At 39.6% G+C, this 19369-nt stretch overlaps 1 protein-coding gene across 6 annotated transcripts in view; it reads left to right on the top strand.

Annotated features, from left to right (window-relative positions):
* TTC7A (tetratricopeptide repeat domain 7A) overlaps positions 1-19369 on the top strand; it is a 202105-nt gene that overhangs the window by 716 nt on the left and 182020 nt on the right. For 4 of the 6 annotated variants that reach the window (XM_033512563.1, XM_033512562.1, XM_015620500.3 and 1 more), the window contains exons 2-3: positions 2243-2406; positions 3868-4036. In XM_033512563.1, coding sequence (XP_033368454.1) covers positions 2243-2406; positions 3868-4036 — 333 coding nt within the window. Of the gene's footprint in view, positions 1-2242; positions 2407-3867; positions 4037-4787; positions 4820-19369 lie in introns of those variants that run through there. The other 2 variants (XM_015620502.3, XM_015620501.2) reach the window with 2 other exon arrangements.

Here is a 19369-nt window from a genome sequence, read left to right as displayed (position 1 = left end):
GCAGCGAGGGGTGGCTGCCGAGGATTCGGGATGCCGCCCCCGCCGCGGTCAGCGCCGGGGCGCAGGTGGCGGCTGCCCGGCTCCGAGCCCGTCCTGGGTGTACCCAGCCTGTTTGGGCTGCGGCCGGACCGGCCCCATTTGGAAAGGTCTCTTAAAGCCTCTCGATGCGTGTCATGTTGCTTCCTTCTTGCCCCCTGCCCAGCGCTATTCCTGGGTGGGTGCCCTTGTCTTACCTCTCTCCATTTCCGAGGGGCACTCCTTTACTTAAAAGCTTTAACATGTGAAGCAGGTTTCATAAATAATAAATATAGTAGCTTTTTTTTTTTTTCCGTTACAACACACTGATTTACTGGTGTTTTGGGTTTTGTGGTTTTTTTGTTTTTTGTTTTTTAAATGGAGCCTTTTGTAACAAGTGAGGCAGCATAACTCAGTCTGAGGTCGGCAAGTTGTGAACGGGACCTGATCCTACCCACGGTATTGGTACAAAGGATTCTGCCACTGAAGTCAGAGGAGCTACTTCTGGGAATTAACCCCCTTCTTTAGGGGAGTGTTTCCAGAATATGTCCCTTGCGTTGAATCCTTCTGGCGTGCCTTAAACTTCACAGTGAGAACCGTGATGGGGGAGATGTTGGTAATTTATTACATGTTTATTTTTGAGGCTTTCCAAGTGTTTACATCAAACCCTGTGCTGAGAATCATTGGCCAACCTTTGAGCTTTAGTCAGGTTTCAGCTGTGTTTTCCCAGGTGCAGAGATCACCATGCAACATTAGTAGTTGAAGAGTTCATAGTAGTTTCTTTCCTGATAATTAAGAGATACAACAACAGTATGATCTCTGTAAAAACATCAGTTATTAATTTGCTGCTATGTCATCATAACTTGCTAGTTACGCAAGAGTAATGCTTTGTTATTGCTACAGAGCTTCTTTCAGCAGGTTTTGTTCTTCTAGAAATGATTGTGTGTTTGGATGGGATTTTTTTAACAGTAGTATTTGCTTTGTGAGGTTCTGTATATTTATTTCTTAGTTGTCTATGATCTTACCTAGTTCCTTAAGTTTGATTAAGAGGTTAATGGCTACCTGAAAGCACTTTAGTGTGTAGAAATTATTGCATGCAAGTTTGGGGGGACAGCTTGAATGATTCTCGTTTTACATACCTGTACTTTGTTTAGTTACAGACCTTGCAACCTGCAATGAACAGGAAGAGCTATGGTTATAATTTGATATGTAGCTGAACACTAGGCTACAACAACAAAAAAGTCTAAACCACCACAAAGTTTATTATTATATGCTGTATGTGGTGTATAGGTAGAAAGTGGGCATAAGGTGTCTCCTGGACCGAAAATACAGAAATAGGTACACTACTGTGTTTCACTTATTCTCAAATATCAGACTTTGAAACATAGAATATATATGAAATATAGGGCTGGGCTCTGTGGTATTCAAAGATTTCCTTACCTGGCTTGCCCCACTAGTGTGCTGACGGAGGTATTGTTGTTATGAATGAAGGAACTGGAGAAATGGGCCTGTCATGTAAGAATGCCGAGTACTTTGGCAGATGAAACATGATTTTTCAGCATGGTTGCCACATTGCATGATTCTTCCTGATGTATCCATTGCTGCTACATGTGTTTGAATGTCTCTTCTGTGGAGCTGTGAACAGGGATGGATTTTAATGTGGAAAGAGTTTTATGTGGCATGTTAATTACAGCAGAGGATCAGTCCTTCTGTATCTTCAGTAACTGATGTGTAGAATGTGTGTAATTTATGCTTTTAATTTTTTTTCTGTATAGTTTTGGGAAAATTGTAAAGTTTTTGATGCAGTTACTGCTGTCTCTTCTCTGTACTCCAAAGCATTCATTTCATGCTTGTACCTTTGTAAATAAAAAGCATCCACTGAAGTGTTTGCAAAGTTTGGTCTTACACTTTTGAAAGTGAGTTTTGTGAGGAAAATTATTAACTATAATTACTAACAATTAGTGACAATGTAAGAAGGAATTGTGCTGCCAAAATTAAAGGATTAAGGAGGGAAAATCTTCAAATTACAACAAAGTGTTGTTTCATTTTTCCATACAAAACATACTTTTTCCACTAGATAGAAGTTAATGGAACTTTTTTTTTTGTCTGAGTTCTTCCTTATCCCCTCATGAGTTGTCTCAAAGGTGTGTTGTTTTGTTTTTGTAATTCTGTTTATCATCAGTATGGCAGTAAGCAATATTTCTTATTGTTTGGTGTGTGCTTTCAGAGGACCATGGGAGTTTGTTGCTTGCAGAAGCTCTGCTGGAGGAATGTTTGAAGGAAAACTTTGCCAAACTGAAGGACTCAATTCCACTGTCAGAGAAGAGTGAGCCCAAACTGAGTGAAGCTAAACAGTATCTGACCAGTATCTTAAGCAGAGGGAAACTAAGAGTAAGTGGGCTCTATTGTCATAATTACTGCCAACTGGATACTTTTTTCATATGATTGTTAGTCTGATACAGGGTGTGGGTGTTGCCTGTTCATGTCCATGGATGTACAGTGCTGTATTGTAGGTGATACTAAGAGACTGGTAATTCCCCTAGGCAAGATTTTATATTGTGAGACTTGCTTTTTCATATGCAAAGAAATTTTGTGCTTCAAGGACAAAAAAAAAATAAAAATAAGGATGCTGTCAGGCCAGCACAGCAGAGTGATCTACTGCTGCTCCAGATCTGAGGGAATTGTGCACAACTGGTTAGTCCGTGATTGGAGAAAAATGTGTCACAAGCTGCTGTCAGGAACTTAGGGTTGTGCTGGGAGGACTACAGCCTTGCACTGCCTTCGGTATCTATTAGACAAGTAATGCTTTTATTTTGTTTTGTGATCTGGATGTGTGGCTGGTAGCTGCTTGTCAACTCAGTTGCAGAGTTTCAGGAAGATTTTAATACTCTCCTTTGATGGCATACTGCTGCGTTGGTGTCCTTTGACACACAGTTGGATAACTGTTTAGATGTAAATGAATTACAACACTCATAGACTTTTTATTACTTTTGGTCCTGAAATTGCCAGGCTAGTTTAGTTAGCTTGGAAATGTATATTATACTTTGACCATGTTAATTTCCAATGAGCAAGGTCAGTCTATTTAGAGCATAAAATGGAGGGAGTAAGGAAGGGGAGTCTGTCCAACCTTGTTTCTTTATAGTTCAGCCCCACTAACAGTCAGAACTACTGAATTCTTCCAATTTCTTGTGTTCAGTTTGGCTGCATGAATTGCTATTACTGTTTCTCTGCTAGTGGTGACTTAGCTACTATTGCTGTGTTGATTGCGTGTATTAAAAAAAATGAGTATGAAGGCTTAGGAACCTTTTCATGCTTTCCCAAGGGTCTGAACAAATGTGTTTTACTGAAGTTCTGTTACATTTGTTTTCAATCCTTAAATAAAACGAATCTTAGAAATAGCAGGTGTGCCTTCTTCCATTTTATCACTTGTGTATGAAAATTCTTTGACAACTAAAGAAAACTTGGGTGTTTTCTCACCCTTTTATTAAATATATAGAGGAGAGAAGAGTGCTTGTCTAAAAAGTGATGTTTACTGTCTAGTTTAAAAGCAGGGATTTTTCTTAGTTTGTGTGTAGGTAATTCTGACAATGCCAGCCATTTATGTGCTCTTTGTGGCTGGTGAATCAATAGAGCAGGTGAGCTGAGACCAAAAAGTTGGGTTAGAAACTGTATTTAAAAACTGAGCTCCAAAGTGATTGACTGACCTTCATTGCCTACTGCTCTCATGAGCTTAGCCCTTGTAGTTGTGAGAGGAAAGCATTCTAAGCCTGCCTAATTTGCTGTGGAGTACTTCAGTCTTCCTGTCTGGTATTTCCCCCTGTAAACGCTTTTTCTCTCCCTGCTCCATTTCAGCCGAAGTATATGACAGAAGCTATGCTGATCCTAGGAAAGCTTCATTATGTGGAGGGATGCTACAGAGATGCCATCAGCATGTATGCAAAAGCAGGGATTGATGACCTTTCAACCAAAGATGAACCTCTGTATGTGCTGCGTTTGGTAACTGAAGCCTTTGTTGTTAAAGGTAAAGGACCATGTGTGTATATTTTAAGTACGTTGGTTTTAGGTTGAAGCTGTTTCTCCAAGTGCTTTGGTTGGAGCAGAATTAGGGCAAAAATGTATGCTGTTGAAAATCTTAGATGGTATGGTCTGTGTAGTTTCAAACTTAAAGGCATTATGGAGTCTTAGTTCATGGTTTTTAAACTTGGCTGGCTTATAAAGAAAAGCTTGAAATTGGAACTCTTGTGATCACTCTAGGCTGTAAGTCAGTGACATGCTTGAGCTTGTGTGCCCATTTTGGGAAAATCTAAATCAAGCCCTTGGCTGAATTGGGGCCTATGCTTTCTCTTAGAAAGAGTTCATCTACTTGTACATTTCAGTGATTTCTGTGAATTAAACAATTACATTGTCTCCAAGTTTTAAACTTTGAACTAACAGAATATGTGCTTTCTAAGCAGGTAGTATTTTTTTCACTGCATGTCACACAGTATCAGACCTTATGTACAAACAGGAATCTCTCCTTCCCCTTGTAACTCTACAGACATTGCACTGTTCCAGAGATTCTAATTAAAACTACCTCTGTGGGCAGTGAAATTACATTTCCTTTTTGAGTGGGGGAAAGGAAGACTCTTGTCAATTTTTGACTTGGGAGGAGAAAAAGATCAGTAATCTTCTCCTTCATTTGCTTTCGGTTTCTTTATAAATGTTTCTCAAGTACTGCTACCTATCTACTGCTTTCTACTCTTTTCAGCATGTCCACCAGCTAATTAGGTGAATGAGAACTCTGATGATCAGATACCTTCAACTGGTATGTAAAAGAGTGATACCAAATCGACCCAAAATACTGTTTGACTGGGCTGCTAGTATTACTGATAATAATATGAATCATTCTGCTTTTTTTGAAACCTTGTTTGTGCTGCTTTGCTTGCTTTGATTTTTGTTTCCTATGGTACTGATCAAATCTGCTTCATTAGTGAGCTTTTGTGGAGCAGGACTAATTTACTTGTACTTCACACTGACACTTTCATGGTGCAGAGGAGTGAGTAATTGCCAGTGCATTCTCAGCAGTGTATTTGAGAGCAACTCCTGGTGCACTCCAGAGTCTGCACTGTCCTTATTGGGAAGCAGATAAAACCCTTGGTGAGGTGTGGGTGTATAATGTGTGTGTGGAAACTGATGAAATAACCCTGTTGTTATAAGACCCCTTGTGTTGTGTTGACTACCTAACTTAAACATGAAGATGTTGGAGGTGTTTACCTCAGTGTCAGGCAATTCTTTTGGTTTCTTTCCCTCTGTGGTTTAGCATGGAATGAAAATATCGTGTTACGTCTGTAAACCTGTCTCTGCCATTGCAGAGAAGCCTCTGTGCTATCATGGTTCCACAGTCTTTGTCCTGCATGATGATTATTTTCATATTAGCTAAGATACCAAGAGTATTCAGTATTCTACCAAAGTTACTGGCAGAAAAAAGTCCAGCAGAGTGGAGCTTGTCTAGCTGAGTTTGGAGAGGGCACTCACTGCTGCTATGACTGTTCCCTTATGCCGTGTTCCCTCAGCCTCCCACTCTTATGTTAGCACTTTGTGCAGGTAGCTATGACAATAGCAGTGTAGATTTAAATTTTAATTTTAAAATGTGTGTCCAGGCTGCTTCTGCAGGGCAAGTAACAATATAGAGGTGAATTACTTAAAATGCATTGATACTTTATGCCATAGATCTTTCTCAGTCCCCTTTTTAATTTGGTGTCTTTCTAGAAATTATGTTGATCCATACTATATTACTACCTTTGGTTGAACTATTGGTTGTTTATGCAATCTGAAACCTTCTTTAAAGATGCTCTTGAATGTTGCTGGGAGTAAAATTTTTGCAGGAGCCACTTAGGCAAATGTCCAGAAAAGCCACAGTCCTATCTATTTCAAGACAGAAGTTAGGTTCCCCACTTAATTTCTTGTTCACATTTTCAGAAATGGGAGAAAGCTATGGATTTAATAGAGTATCCTTGTTCATCCAGCATTAGTTAAAGCAGCAGAACTTTGTAGCACCTCATAGTGTGAATTTGGAACTACCTCAGTTTCGTGTAGGTAATTCTGGTGAATTATGCCTATATGCAAAATGGCTGCATGGGTTCTCAAGCACTCAGGATTAGCCTAAAAAAGTCATGGAAGAAAGAACAGTCAAATAAAGGGCATATTTTTTAAATGTTGACACCTACCCTTTTAATGTTGGAAATGAACAAAAACGTAACAAGAAAGATGTGGGATACAGTGGGAGGAGTTGCACAGATAAAGTCAATTGTAGAAATCCAGGAAAAACGAGTTTCCTTCCTTAGAGCACCTTTTAACCTCTGCAACACTGAACTAAATCTCTGAAGTTTTTCTCTGGAAGTCCACAGCATGTACTAGGTTCCTATTACGGTAAGAGGCAGTATGGATTTACACCCTTATGTTTGGATTGAAGAAGTTGAGCAGGGAAAAAATTTCTTGCTTGCCTTTTCAGTAAACTTCCACATTAGGTGAGTATCAAGAAGTAAACATTGAAGTTCTGTATCAGTGGGAGGGCTTGTGCAATTGACAAGTTTAGTAGAAATGGCGGAGAGAGCAAGATTCTTCAGTGTCTGGTTGGACTGCTGCTTCCTGTTCTGTTTCTAAATCCCTGCATTGTGAGGAGGCAATTTTTGTGGGTGCTGTGAGTGGAGCTCTGACAACAGTTTGATTTTTCATTATGACTAATTTTAACCTCCATGGTTAGTTAATAGGTGGTTTGTTTATACTTGTCTCCTTCCTCCCCATTCTCCATGAAGTCAATCCCTCCTTAAAATTTTACCTCTTCTCAGTTCACATTACTGCTGGTAATCTCTGATGCAAGCAACTCTGTGTTGCATAAAACAGTATAGAGTAAGCAAACTTTGCTTCTAATTAAATTAGGACACACTGTGGCTTTGTTACCTGACGGTGTCCATTTAAAACAGGAAGCAAAAAAGACTTCAGAACAAAATGTGTAGCAGTCAGAGCACACTGGTTTCCCTCTCTGCTTGCTTCAGAAACTGCAGATATCTCTCTCTCCAAAAGGAATAAATCTTCCTGGTAGTAGGTTGGGCTACTACACTACCTAACCTTTACAAAACACTGTGTAGCTGTAGACAGGGCTTCAGCATACTTATGCTCCAAGAAAGAGTCTTCTATGATGTGGCAATGTTTGCTGTGCTGCTGAGAGCAGAACAAGAGCTCCCTTTAACTGAGGCAGGCTGTTGCCAGCCTGGGTAATGGTGAGTCAGGCAGGGCTCGTGTCGTGTGGGCTCTGTCTTTATAATGACTGAGAGGGGCTTTATCATGTGGTCAGGGATATGTCAGAGCTGCTGCAAGGTGAGTCAGCCCTGTGCTGAGGGGTTCCCTGTGTCTGTCAGGTCAGGCACTGGACTTCTCTACCTAGAGTGGGGTAGCCTGGAGATGGCTACCTATCTATATTTGTGCAGCAATGCCATAGGATTGCACATGGTATCTAGTTTCTAAATGGATTTCTAGAGAGTTAAAGCTTTAAAAGTCCCACTGCCTATATTTCTCCTTTTCTCCCAGTCCATCCTGTAATTCTTGTAATTTAGTCACTTTTCTGTTATTATTGGCCATTTCGCAACTTGGGGCACATTTAATTTGTGCAGCTTCAACCTGAACTCTCTGTAGAGTCAGAAGCTGGCTGTTGTTGGATGATTCATCTCCTCTTCAAATGGCTTCTGACACAGTTGATGTGAATGGTGTTGTACAATACAGCCTTTTCTTGGGTGACTCTGAGAGAAGACTGTGGACTAAGTTGAGATTTATCCCTTGTGATTTTGTTTCTAAGTGGTTTTGTTCTTTAGTGTTTGGGGTTTTTTAACTTTAGAAAATATATCAATTTCATCAAAGGGCTGCAGTGTGAGAAGAGAACAAGGTGATAATATGTCTGTAAGAAGCTTTGATCATAGTCTGCATTTTATTGTAATAAATCCAACCACAAGTCATATGTATGAGGAAATGAGGCTGTGTTAGTGCAGTGGTACAGAACTTTCTATATTTAGTTCTTGGACCCATTTTAGTAATTTAAAGATGGTTAAGATCTGTGGTGTGATGCTTTTGACAAACCAAAGATAAAATCTTGAGACAAACATTGCTGGATTGAGCCACTGATATTTAGACTTCTCGTAAGAGCTGTGAGTGATATTTCTGAAAGCAAAACCTTGAAACTATCCATGTGAGGGTTTTTCCTGTGTATGATAAACATGCTTCCAGTGTCCTGGGGTCAGCATATCTTGGTTTGGATTATTTTGTGTTTGTTCGGTCTTAGAACAAATTACTGAGCTTACGTGTGTTCCTGTTTCTCTTGAGGTTGTATGTTTTAAAAATTCAGTGGTAATGAGGTTTATATGCTTGGAATTATATTGTTTTGCCTTCTGCCCATGTGAAATTATTGTCTTGGGCTTCTTATCCTGGAAGTGGTTATTTGGAGATTCTGGTGGTGCTCTGAGAGGAGAATGGTGATACCACACACAGATAAACAGAAAACCTGACCTTTTACTCAGCTGGTTTAAAAACTATTTGCTTGGTTTTAATCATTGTTTTAAATTGACTAAGTGAAGCCTCAAAATTTGAATAAACTCTTAAACTCTTTGTGATTGTTCTGCTTACTTAGTTTATTGTTTTGCATTTTTCTTGTCTTGCACTACTGTTCAAAACAGTGGAAACTGATGAATGAGAACTCTGCATACAGATTTGCATACAGTAAATACAAGCTTGGTATTAAAGTTGTTCATTCTAGCTAATCAGAGGATATATCATGCACTTGTTCATATACTTAATTGGCGTCTTTAATTTTGATGTTTGCTTCTGTTATCCTTTTTTCTAATATGGTTTTCTACATGATGAATAATTTCCTAGTGAGATTTGTATTCAGTTGTCGTTCCGATTGGGAACGGCCGGAAGAACGACACAGACTCTCGAGGGAGTCAGAACAAGAGGATCCTTCAGTTTATTACTTGCAGGCCTGCTTTATAGACAGATACGTGGAAAGTACAGAAAGGAAACTCTTATTGGTTAGTAAACTGCTACATTACCATCATTGGTCAGTGGGGCTCACCACCCCCCTGACTTTCTCCGGCAAGGAAAACAAGGAACACATAACAACACCTGCAAGGTTGTTTTGTGTCCCTGAGGATTGTTTTAATTGTTTCTCATGTCTTTCCCAGACTACTTTCTCAGGGCCAGCCTGAGAAGCTCTTGCGGCCTGTAATCTGTACAGGCAGTGTCAGAATTTAGCATCCATATTCAGTTGCTTTTGTTTGAAAATTAGAATAAAATGTAGAGTTAAAGATAGCTTTATTGCAAAGCTGTGTTCTGATAAATCTACTTTTCCCTCCTCTCTAAAGAATTTGATTAAGAATTTTCAGTTTAATAAATGAATTTATTTAACTTAGTGTTTCTGATAAGCTAATAAATTTCTTGTTGTGTACATTTTAAAAGTTCATAGATTAAAGTGTGAAAAATAAACTTTCCTGTTTGGTTTTATTTAGTTCATTGTTGGTTCATTGAACTAAAGAATAGAGAGAATTGAAAGGGAGAAAGGTAAGGTTGGGTTTTTTTTTGGTGGGTTTTTTTGTTTGGTTTTTTGTTTTGTTTTGTTTGAGGGGGTTTTTTTAAGTTTTTTTTTAGTGTTTTTTTTTTTTTTTTTGGTCCTCTTTGCAAGAGAGAACCTCTGTTTGAAAGACTATTTCAGGGCATGATCAGACTCTTATTTTGGGTCCTAAGCTACTAGCTTTTCTAGTTCAGTTCTTTACTAAATGCTCCAATCCCATAGTGCAAGGATATATTCCACTCAAATAAAGTTAATGTGATGTATTATTGTCTTAATTTATGCAGCCTGACTTTTTATTAGCGTTTCCTGTTAGCTTCTCTGGAATTAGGTTTTTGTCCACTTAGTTTTTGGTAAGTGAAATCTTAGTATCAAAACTGGAGTGTTTTGGAATACAGACTGTGTGGAATGATTTTGAGTATCAGTAGTTTGAACAATTCCAAGTGCAGATCAGTTGAGTTTAGAAGCATCATATAGTTTTGTAGGGTCATGATTTATTTCATAAGCTTATTTTGAAAATGAGTTCACGCTTCTTTTTGTTGGAAGCATTTTTAATTGAGATCATGTTTTATGAACCTCTTAATAGACTTTACATGCATTTTCTGAGTCTATCCCTCATATCAGAGGGCATAGCACTTTCCAGAATGTCTTCTCCTTTTCGCAGAGAGTGTTTGAAATTCTGTTCCACTTCTTGTTTGCCAAACTGCTCCCCTCCTGCCCCCAGTGGTTATACATACTCTTGTGCTTGAGATTTTTACTACAGGATAATTTTTAAGAGTTTTTGAAGTTCCTTAAGATAAATGCTGTGATACCTAAAAAGAGATGGTGCATGTGTATATTTTACAATGTAAGGGCATATCTTGTCTTGTCCACTGAAACAGGTGTAGAAAATGGGTTAATGGCGGTTGATGACATTTTTTCCATGTTCAAGTAAGTGGTTTGTTTTATATTCTCTCTATACACTAATAGAGAAAAGTAAAAGCATGTGGTAATTGCCCATGTCAAGATATATGTGATTAATTTCTGTATTGTTTTTAGGAGCCACATTACTACAAAGAAAGTACTGAAATCTGCTAGTTGTAAAAAAAAGAGGAAACTCAACTCTTCCTCACCTCCTTCCAGCACAGTTGACCCCACCCTCCCTAGAAGCTGAGTTTTCATCCTGCTTGCATTGCTATTACTGCCTGACCTGAGGGCAGTGTGCTGTGATACACCCATTTAGTGGAAACGGGCAGCTGGTTCTAAGATGCAGGGGGAAAAATCCTGAGCCTGAATTCCCTCCCTGTGTCTCTCCATTAATTTAATTGTCAGATATTTTATCGCTTAGGCACTGTTGACATTATGGCATGTGTACCATAGGCTTTTACTTGAAAGTCTAAATCTTCTATACTTTAATAATCCTGTTTAAGTCAGAAGGATTGTTACCTTGATACATTCTGACTTCCCAGGGGTCCAAATTCACTACTGTCTGGAGCGTGTCCACACTGGAAGTGATGATACTGACTGAGGCACTTGAGTGTATTGAAAAATGTTGAGAAGGGTATCTAGAACATTCCTTAAGACAGCACCACACCACTGTTCTTCACTGTCTTTAGGAAAGCTCGTTGATCATGAAGAACCAGCATTATACTGGGCACAAAGTTGAGATGAGAAAACCATAGGTTTGGGTGATAGGGGGAAAGTTACCTAAAACTTGGATTTCACTTTTTTTGTACACAGATAGAGCTTTTTAGTGATAATGGGCTTCATGAGGATGATGAACGCTTGCCAGCATGCAACTATTAACCTATATGCTGCTTTTGAGATTATATATTTGCTTGTAGTTCTCCCTGTTACTTAACTGCTGTTTCATCTACTAGCAGCTCCTTGGTGAGGTTCTCAATAATTTCAGCTGCTGCTGTGACTAAGTGGGACACAGTAGAAGAGAAGAATTTGTGATTTTTTTTTTTCTGTTGAGCTCCATAAGCTTTTCTCTGCTGTTGGATCACATGGCTTACCTTCTTAGAAGTAGTTTGCACTTCTAGCACAGTCAGCTGTGCACAAATGCAGCATGGGTGTTACTTTGGACTTTCAAGGAGAGTTAGATGCAGGCCACTAAATGCAGATTACTGAAATTTGGAAGGTGGAAAAAGGGAATAACTTCTGGTTCCCTTTATTAATGTCACTTGGTTTCTGTGATGGTAAAGTTTAGTTATTCTGCTCCCTTTCCCACACACAGTTGTATGTGGTTGATAGCACACGTGCATAAAACATACACCTTCTGCACTATGATTTAGTTCTCTAAAGCTGGAGTTAGCAGCATCAGGAGGTGATGGAAGAGTATTTGCCCATGCTTTTCTGAGAAAATGGAACGATGTTTGTAAGATTAAATGAAACAACATGCTGCACTTATTTTCACTAGAAGAGAACTAATACAAATGTACTTGCAGGTGGCCTGTGTTAGAAGTAGCTTTTAGATGGCTGTGATGACAATGTCATGCTGGGGCTGTGTTGTGTAGCATGGTATGTATCAAGTGGCTGTGGGAAGATTTGCATGTGGTGGTTTGCCCTAGAGTAAGCTTCAAATGTCTCTTGACTATTTTAAGTGACAGGGCAACAAGCCTGTTAGTCATTGCAGGCTCTGTCCATTCTAGTAACTTTAAATAGGATTGTCTTGAGTGCTTGATAGAAATCAGCATAGTAAAATATGAGTTACCCTTTCTTTCTCTCTCTTCTTCTCCCCAAACAGATATAGAGTCATTTAGATTAGAAAAGATCTGTAAGATCATGAAGTGCAACCATTAACCCACCACTGCCACATCCAGTAATAAACCATGTCCTTAAGCACTACACCTACACATCTTTGAAATACCTCCAGAGATGGTGACTCCTGGGCAGCCTGACAGCTCTTTAAGTGAATAAATTTTTCCTGGTAGCCAATCAAGACCTGCCCTGGTTCAACTGGAGTCTATTTTCTCTTGTCCTGTTACTGGGTATGTTGTAGAAGAGACTGACCTCCACCTTGCTATACCCTCATTTCAGGTAATTGTAGAGAGACTCCTTTTCTCCAGGCTAAGCATCCCCCAGCTCTTCAGCAGCTCCTCATAGCACTTGTACTTCAGACCCTTCATCAGCTCTGTTGCCCCCTCTGGACATGCTCCAGCACCTCAAGATCTTTCTTGTAGTGTGGTGCCAAAAAATTGGGCACAGGATTCTAGTGCTAGTCTGATTCAGTGGCTCTGCAGCTAGAAGATAACATTCTTGCTGGTGATACTGCTTAAGTGTAGTGCAGATAAACTCAAGCTGAATAAATTCCAGTACTTGGTCCAGTACTTGGACAGTACCATGTCCTCTCTCTTGTGCCCCTTCAACTTAGCATTTTTTCATTTCTGCTTCTTTCTGTTGTATTTAGACCAGGGGAAAAAAGTCATTTCTGCAGTATGCCATGACAGTTTATGGATGTGGATGGTGTTGACAAAGTCTTTAGACGTGGGGCTGTAAGAGATTGCTGATCTCTTTTGCTGATTGATGCTGTTTGCTGTGCCTCAGCATTGCTCCAGTAGACAAGTCTTGATGTCACAGATTGGAGGTGGCCTCTTATACCAGGACAGTCCATGTGTTACAGCAGTGGTGCATGTGCCCCAGGAGTTGAGCAAGATAGATCTACTGTGGTGCAGAAGAAAAGTATTATAATTTATATTTATTTTTTGCTTAAAAAATCCACCAGCAAAAGAAAGCTCCCCACACTGAAATAAATCTTTAGTATTGTATTTTATTGAAAGTGGTGCCCTCACTTAGTCTGTATGTCAGAGGGTCTCGTGTCACGTAGAGCCTACAAAAGTGTCTTACAAAACAGGATGTTTCACACTGTGGAAGGGCATCCTCACTAGTTCATTCACTTTCATATGTTGCAGCGCACTTGTGCCTACTTAAGTGGATTTATGTATTATATTGTCTAGTTTTAATTAAACTAATTAAACTAATGAAATTAAGCTTATGAAACAAGCATGTAATAGTTCAATCCCTCAAAAACCTGTGGATTTCAGGTAATACTAGAAGTAGGAGCATAAATGAACAGTCAGGATGTCAGAGCTTACACATGCTTATTAGCATGAGCTCTTGAATCAGATAAAAACAGTGACAGTCTAATTGGATCTAATCAATGAAGTCTAATGACACTCAATTCAGTACTTAAATTTTTAGAAGCCTCTCTTGAACTTTGTTATGTAAAAGCAAAATACGAACAAAAGATAACACTGGGTAAACGCTTGTTCTTCCTGCTGTGGAAAAATGGCTGAAGTAATATGAAAAAAAACATATGGTAGCAAACTAAAATGCTTTCCTTTGGAGGAGACAGAGAAGACATTGCCAAAGACTTGAAAAAACAGGTATTAGAAGAAGCTGAGCAGTGTGGGAAGCTTGGTATATAGTAGCATGGAAATAGAAATATTTCTAAGATGTCTCAGCTAAAGGAGCTTGCCACATTCTGGCAATACTTTAAGAACTACTTAGGAGCACAGTGCAGCCCAGAAATGCACAAAGTGCTGTAGGGTGGCAGATCAGTGGGGTTGACTTTATGAAAACAAGACTTTTAAATAGATTGTAGTTTGTAATGAGATGGGGAGTGATTGTGAAAATCTGTACACACCACAGCTCAGTAGTTATGTCATGGCAAAATGGTTAAAATAGTTGTCAAATGCCTTTTTGCTTTTAGAAGACATCAAGTGTTCTGAATTTGCAGGGCTTTTCTTTGCTGACAGGTGGCTAGTGACAGGTGGCACAGGTCAGTAGCATGTTATCTAGCAGGTATATTTGAAAAAATAAACACATAAATATATAATAAGTAGTTTGTGAAGCAATGTCTGTATATAACTATATGCATATGTTTGGTGTGCATGTTCAATTTATTCTTTTTCTTAATATGTTCAAAGAATTTTGGAGACCACTGTATTGTAGGTTAAACAAAGATTAAAAGACAAGCCATGAAGGTTAAGAACAGCCAGTTGAGTACATCTGGATATGCTCCAAAGAATTAGTGTCTGTGGATTAAAGTTGCTATTTCTGCTATGCGTAAGATAAGTGGTGTGATGCAGAGCCTGTGCAGCATTGATTGAGGGCAGGGGAATGAAGTTGCATCTCAGGGGAGTGCTTGCTGCCTTCTGGCTTCACAGCCACTCCATTAGAAGCTGTCCTAATTTTAGCAATAAACTTGAGCTGTAATTACAAGTCTAACTAGATAGAGTCCTTGCTTTGAAAATAATTGGAGTAACATTGTTAGCATTGGTTTATTGCATGTAGTAGGACAGTGGGGAGTAGGAGGTCTTGAGTTCTGCATTGATGCAACTGAGCAGCCTTCCCATGTTGCTTAAATTTTACGCTTCATTCCCAGCTTATAGTTAGAAAGGTCTTCGATAATTTTACGTGGGGTTACTGGAATGTTCTGCCTTTCTACCTTTGAGACTTTTACATGAAAAATACCTCAGGATTGTAACAGAGTGCCAGAAATTTACAATAATCCTGTGTAATAGGAAGCAGCAGTGAAAGAAGTACATGCAGCTTTCTTGAACAGCAAAACTTGTCTCTTCGTCCCCACCTTTCACAGGCTGCAGTATGAATCAATGTGTTCAAAATCAAGGGCTCCTAGGCCTTTCTTCCCCTCCTCTATTTGCATTGCAAATAAAATCATAGCTTAGTTGCTGGGGAGATAAGTGTCAAGACCAAGTTGTGAGTTACTTAAACTGCTGTGAATTGTGGCAGAAATAATGCATGGTGCTGGGTCTTGCCTATGTCTAGCTAAACCCAGCTGCTGCTTGTTGAGGTTTGGGTTATTTTGCTTTCCAGGACACTGTGATGGAATAAGCTAGTTGAAGACTGTGCTCTTAAGTTCAAACCTTAGCTGGCAGGGCAGACTGGTTGTAATATGATCTCTAGAGTGGTTTGGTTGTGCTTTTGAATTTTGTCTCTGAAAAGTGTTCAGTATTCTGATGGATGTTGATTAGTCAGCATGCACATGTATATGTTTAAAGTCTTAAAATTAATCTTGTTTCAATGCTAATTAATTTCTGAACAAGACTGAAGGCCAAGTGTTAGAAGCAAAGTGCAACCTGTGCTAGGGAACAGTGACCTAGAATGACTTGGCATTCTCCAGGATGAGAATGTGCACACAACCAGTTTCATTGCAGCAGCTGCTGCCATGCAGAATCTTTGTGCATGGCTTACCTCAAGACAAATGACTTACTTTCCTGTACATTGAGTAGAAGTAGTTATCTTAGCATCACACTGTCTTCTGGCCAGGTTGGCCTGTCTGTGTGGCGCAGGAGCAGACAGTGGAATCTTGCAGACTGGGGTTGGTGCTGTTGGCCGGGCTGTAAGTTCCACACTAAGATGTCTTTTGCTTCATGTTGTCATAGGTATGTTCAACACATAGCATTGGGATGCAACACATGAGTTTGGGTTCATGCTTTTCATGCTGTTGTTTTTCTTTGATCTCTTCTTCAGCTTGCCAGGTAGCTCTGATGCTCCTGGGCCATGGGGTTTTAGCAGCTGTAGGCTAGCACTGTTGGTGAAAGTGATGACCTTGAATTCTTGCACCTATAAACAAACGCACCACTCCCTGGTTGTCTAAATTCATCCAAGTATAGGAAGCTTGAAGTCCATGTAAAAAGCAACATTAAAAGAACCTGTGAGAGGATTGATGCATTATATCTACTTGGGAAGGAGGAGAGCTGTGATTTGGTTTGACATTTTATGAACCACAGGAAAATAAAGCCACCTTAATCTCCTCCTGACTTCACGTGCAATCTCCATCTGTGCACCGAGGCTTTCAATACCAGGCTGGGTAATACCCTGAGCTGGCCCTTCTCTGTGTAGAAGGTCAGACCATGGACCGTCAAAGATTCCTTCCAGCATTTTTTTCCTGAGAATCTGATACCACATGTCCACATGTACGTGAATGTTCCAGTTCTGGTAATAATATCACCTCAGAGCACTGGAGCTATATGATAGCAATGCCCTTCCTTGGCTAGGGATGACTGAAATGAAAGTGGAAATAAGCCTTCCTAAAATTTCCCCTTTCAAATTTCCATATATGAGAGCAATGCATTTCAACTCAAAGAGGACATTAGTTCAGTGGTACGTCTTACAAACTTTATGGATTTGGGTTTTTTCTTACATAAATGCAGCTTAGATTTGAGGGCAGGGAAGAAGGGGAAAAGATGATAGAAAGGTGAAGAGACAGAGATGAATCATTGGGAAAACTAGAGGAGGTGAATTGAAGCCTTGCCTTTATGCAGGAGAGAAAAGCAGCATTTCTATACATAAAAAGTTACTTCCTCTGAAGTGGATAGAATTTGTTCTTTTAGAGAAGGATAATCTGGGAACATGTCTCAAAATCTTGAGCCTGGGCCATACTCTGTTAGGAAACTCTGCACTGTATGAGAAACTACTGCAGTGTATAGGTATGTATCTACTTAAATTTGGGCACCTGTTTAATATGAGAAAAATCTTAGTATAGGTAAGCTTTAAGCTGGTATTCTTTTACCACAGCTAATTGTGAAAAGTACCTGAGTCTCTTTAATTAACCAGTTAACAAGAAAGCATCTTGTGTTGTGATTTAATTAGAATCTAGTTCTGTCTTAGCAATAGCTCCACTTTTCTTGCTAAGGACAGTGAACTTTAGTGGCTTTCTGACACATTGTGAAAACCGAGTTGAATTTAAATTGTGTATTGTGCTTCAAAGTTCTTTTCTGTGCCGGTAACTGAGGATGGACAAGTTAGTGGAATTTGTGCTCTTTGTGCTTGTCAAGTCTTACCCAACTGCACCCTAAGCGAATCTTATTGTTGGGGCTTTGTACTGTGAGAACTGTATGCAAGAGTAGGGAACATTGTTTTTCTTCTATTCTTCCCCTTGTATATTGGGTTTACAGTCTGCTTGCTCTAATTTTTCTTGTTACTGCATTTCTGTGGTAGGGGAGAATAGCCCAGTTTGGATTCTGTAGAAGATTTTGTATTTGAATGACATCAGGTCAGTGCATACAGTATTAGAGAACCATGACAAAAGTCACATCATGTGAGTCATTTTTCTTTCTAGCCCTTTACAAGTAATGCAGTGTAGCATAGTATCTGTTTTAACTGTGTATTGCTGGATACTTATTGTGGCAAGAATCCTTTCAGAGATGTTCCTTCCCCTGTCTCTGATCAGCCCCAGCTCTGTTTTTCTGACTTCCATGGATGGGCATGTTTGTTGTCAGTACCTGATGCTGGCAGAGGCTGCTTGCTTTCCTCCCCTGTGTCAGAGCTTAGAGATAGTGACTCCTTGTAGTGGGCTGTAGCATGTATGTAAATGGCTTTTTATCAGCCTGTTCTATCTGTGTGACATCTCCCATGGTAAACACCCCTGTACAGACTGTGTTAAGATGGCTCTCGCAGCTTGATTAAATGTGCCTTGTATATGAATGTCAGTGGATTGTACTGGGTTTTTTTTTTGCAGGGCCCTCAGCCCTAAGGGGAATGAAATTTAGACTTCTTAAAATTTATTTTCACTTTAGGGGAATGACTAGAAATTCAGAGGTAGACAACACTGAGACATGTGTAAGAAGAATGCTTGTAGGTTATTTGTTCTGATTGTAGCACTGGATACTTTTGGTTTATTCTTTTGCTGTAGAGAGAGTTAATGAGCATTTTTTTCCTTCCCTTGTTACACATTTATAGGGTTGGAAAATGGAAGCATTGAAATAATAGGAAAACAACCCATGATATAGGACAGAGACTTCATAGATGAGCTACAGATAAAATCAGTTATAGCTGTACAAGATGTTCATCAGAAGGAAGAAGACACAGATTGGGCTTTAGTTAAAAGCCGCAAAATGACTCTCATCCCTGTCCCACACACTTTGTCAGTTTGAAGTAAGTTCAGTCCTTCTGTTATACTCTGGTCTATATTTTCAGAGGTGAAAGGTATGATTGTGTGTTCCTCCAAGATACAGATCTTTGAGGGAACACGCTGTGTACTTCTGACTTGGGACAGGACAGAAGGAGTGTGCACCACCTTGAGCTTGAACCAGGGAGGCCTTTTCTAAACCCACTGAGCTAACTGCTTATGTCTGGCTCAAATGTAAGACATGAGATAGGGAAACTCCTCACAGAGTAACCAAGGGGACAAAACAAATGTTGAACATTAGAAGTAAACAAAGCTAAGACTGCCTAGGAACCTCAGGCTCCTCCAGCACGAGCGCCCAGACAGTATTATATATCATGGGGAAGCCTGGCTGCCCATTGCTGCCTCACAGCAGTTTGTTGCCAAGACTCCTGGAATGAGCAGGCTGAGGTGCTGTGGCCCTTGAACTGTAGAAGTCCAGGAAAGCATGGCTGACGCCTGTGGTGTGTCCTCACAAATCCCTTGCCACATGCTGCAACAGCTAAAATTACTTTATTGAAGACCTGACTGGACAGCTGAATTATTTTCTTCTTTTGTCACCTCTGTGGATCTGTGTCAGGAGCACTAGAATTTTATATTACATCTTACATATTTGTCATTGTTATTAGGGAATGTTGTTATAGATAAAATTAATTGGAAAGCATGTGCTGAACTTTTTGCAACCTGTGTTGGGTTAGAGTGTTGGTGGAGTTGTGGTTGGTGAAGATCCAATTTTTCAATCAGTGGTGTCTTGTAGACATCTAGTGTGGCATAAGAACCTGTACCAATTAGAGTAAAACTGGTATATGAATGTGTGGCCTATCCAATTAGATTTAAAGATATACAGGATGTCATAGTGTGATGCCAGA

The sequence above is a fragment of the Parus major genome, chromosome 3 (assembly GCF_001522545.3).
Source record: "Parus major isolate Abel chromosome 3, Parus_major1.1, whole genome shotgun sequence".
NCBI lineage: Eukaryota > Metazoa > Chordata > Aves > Passeriformes > Paridae > Parus > Parus major.
This window is presented reverse-complemented; position numbering and strand designations above follow the sequence as displayed.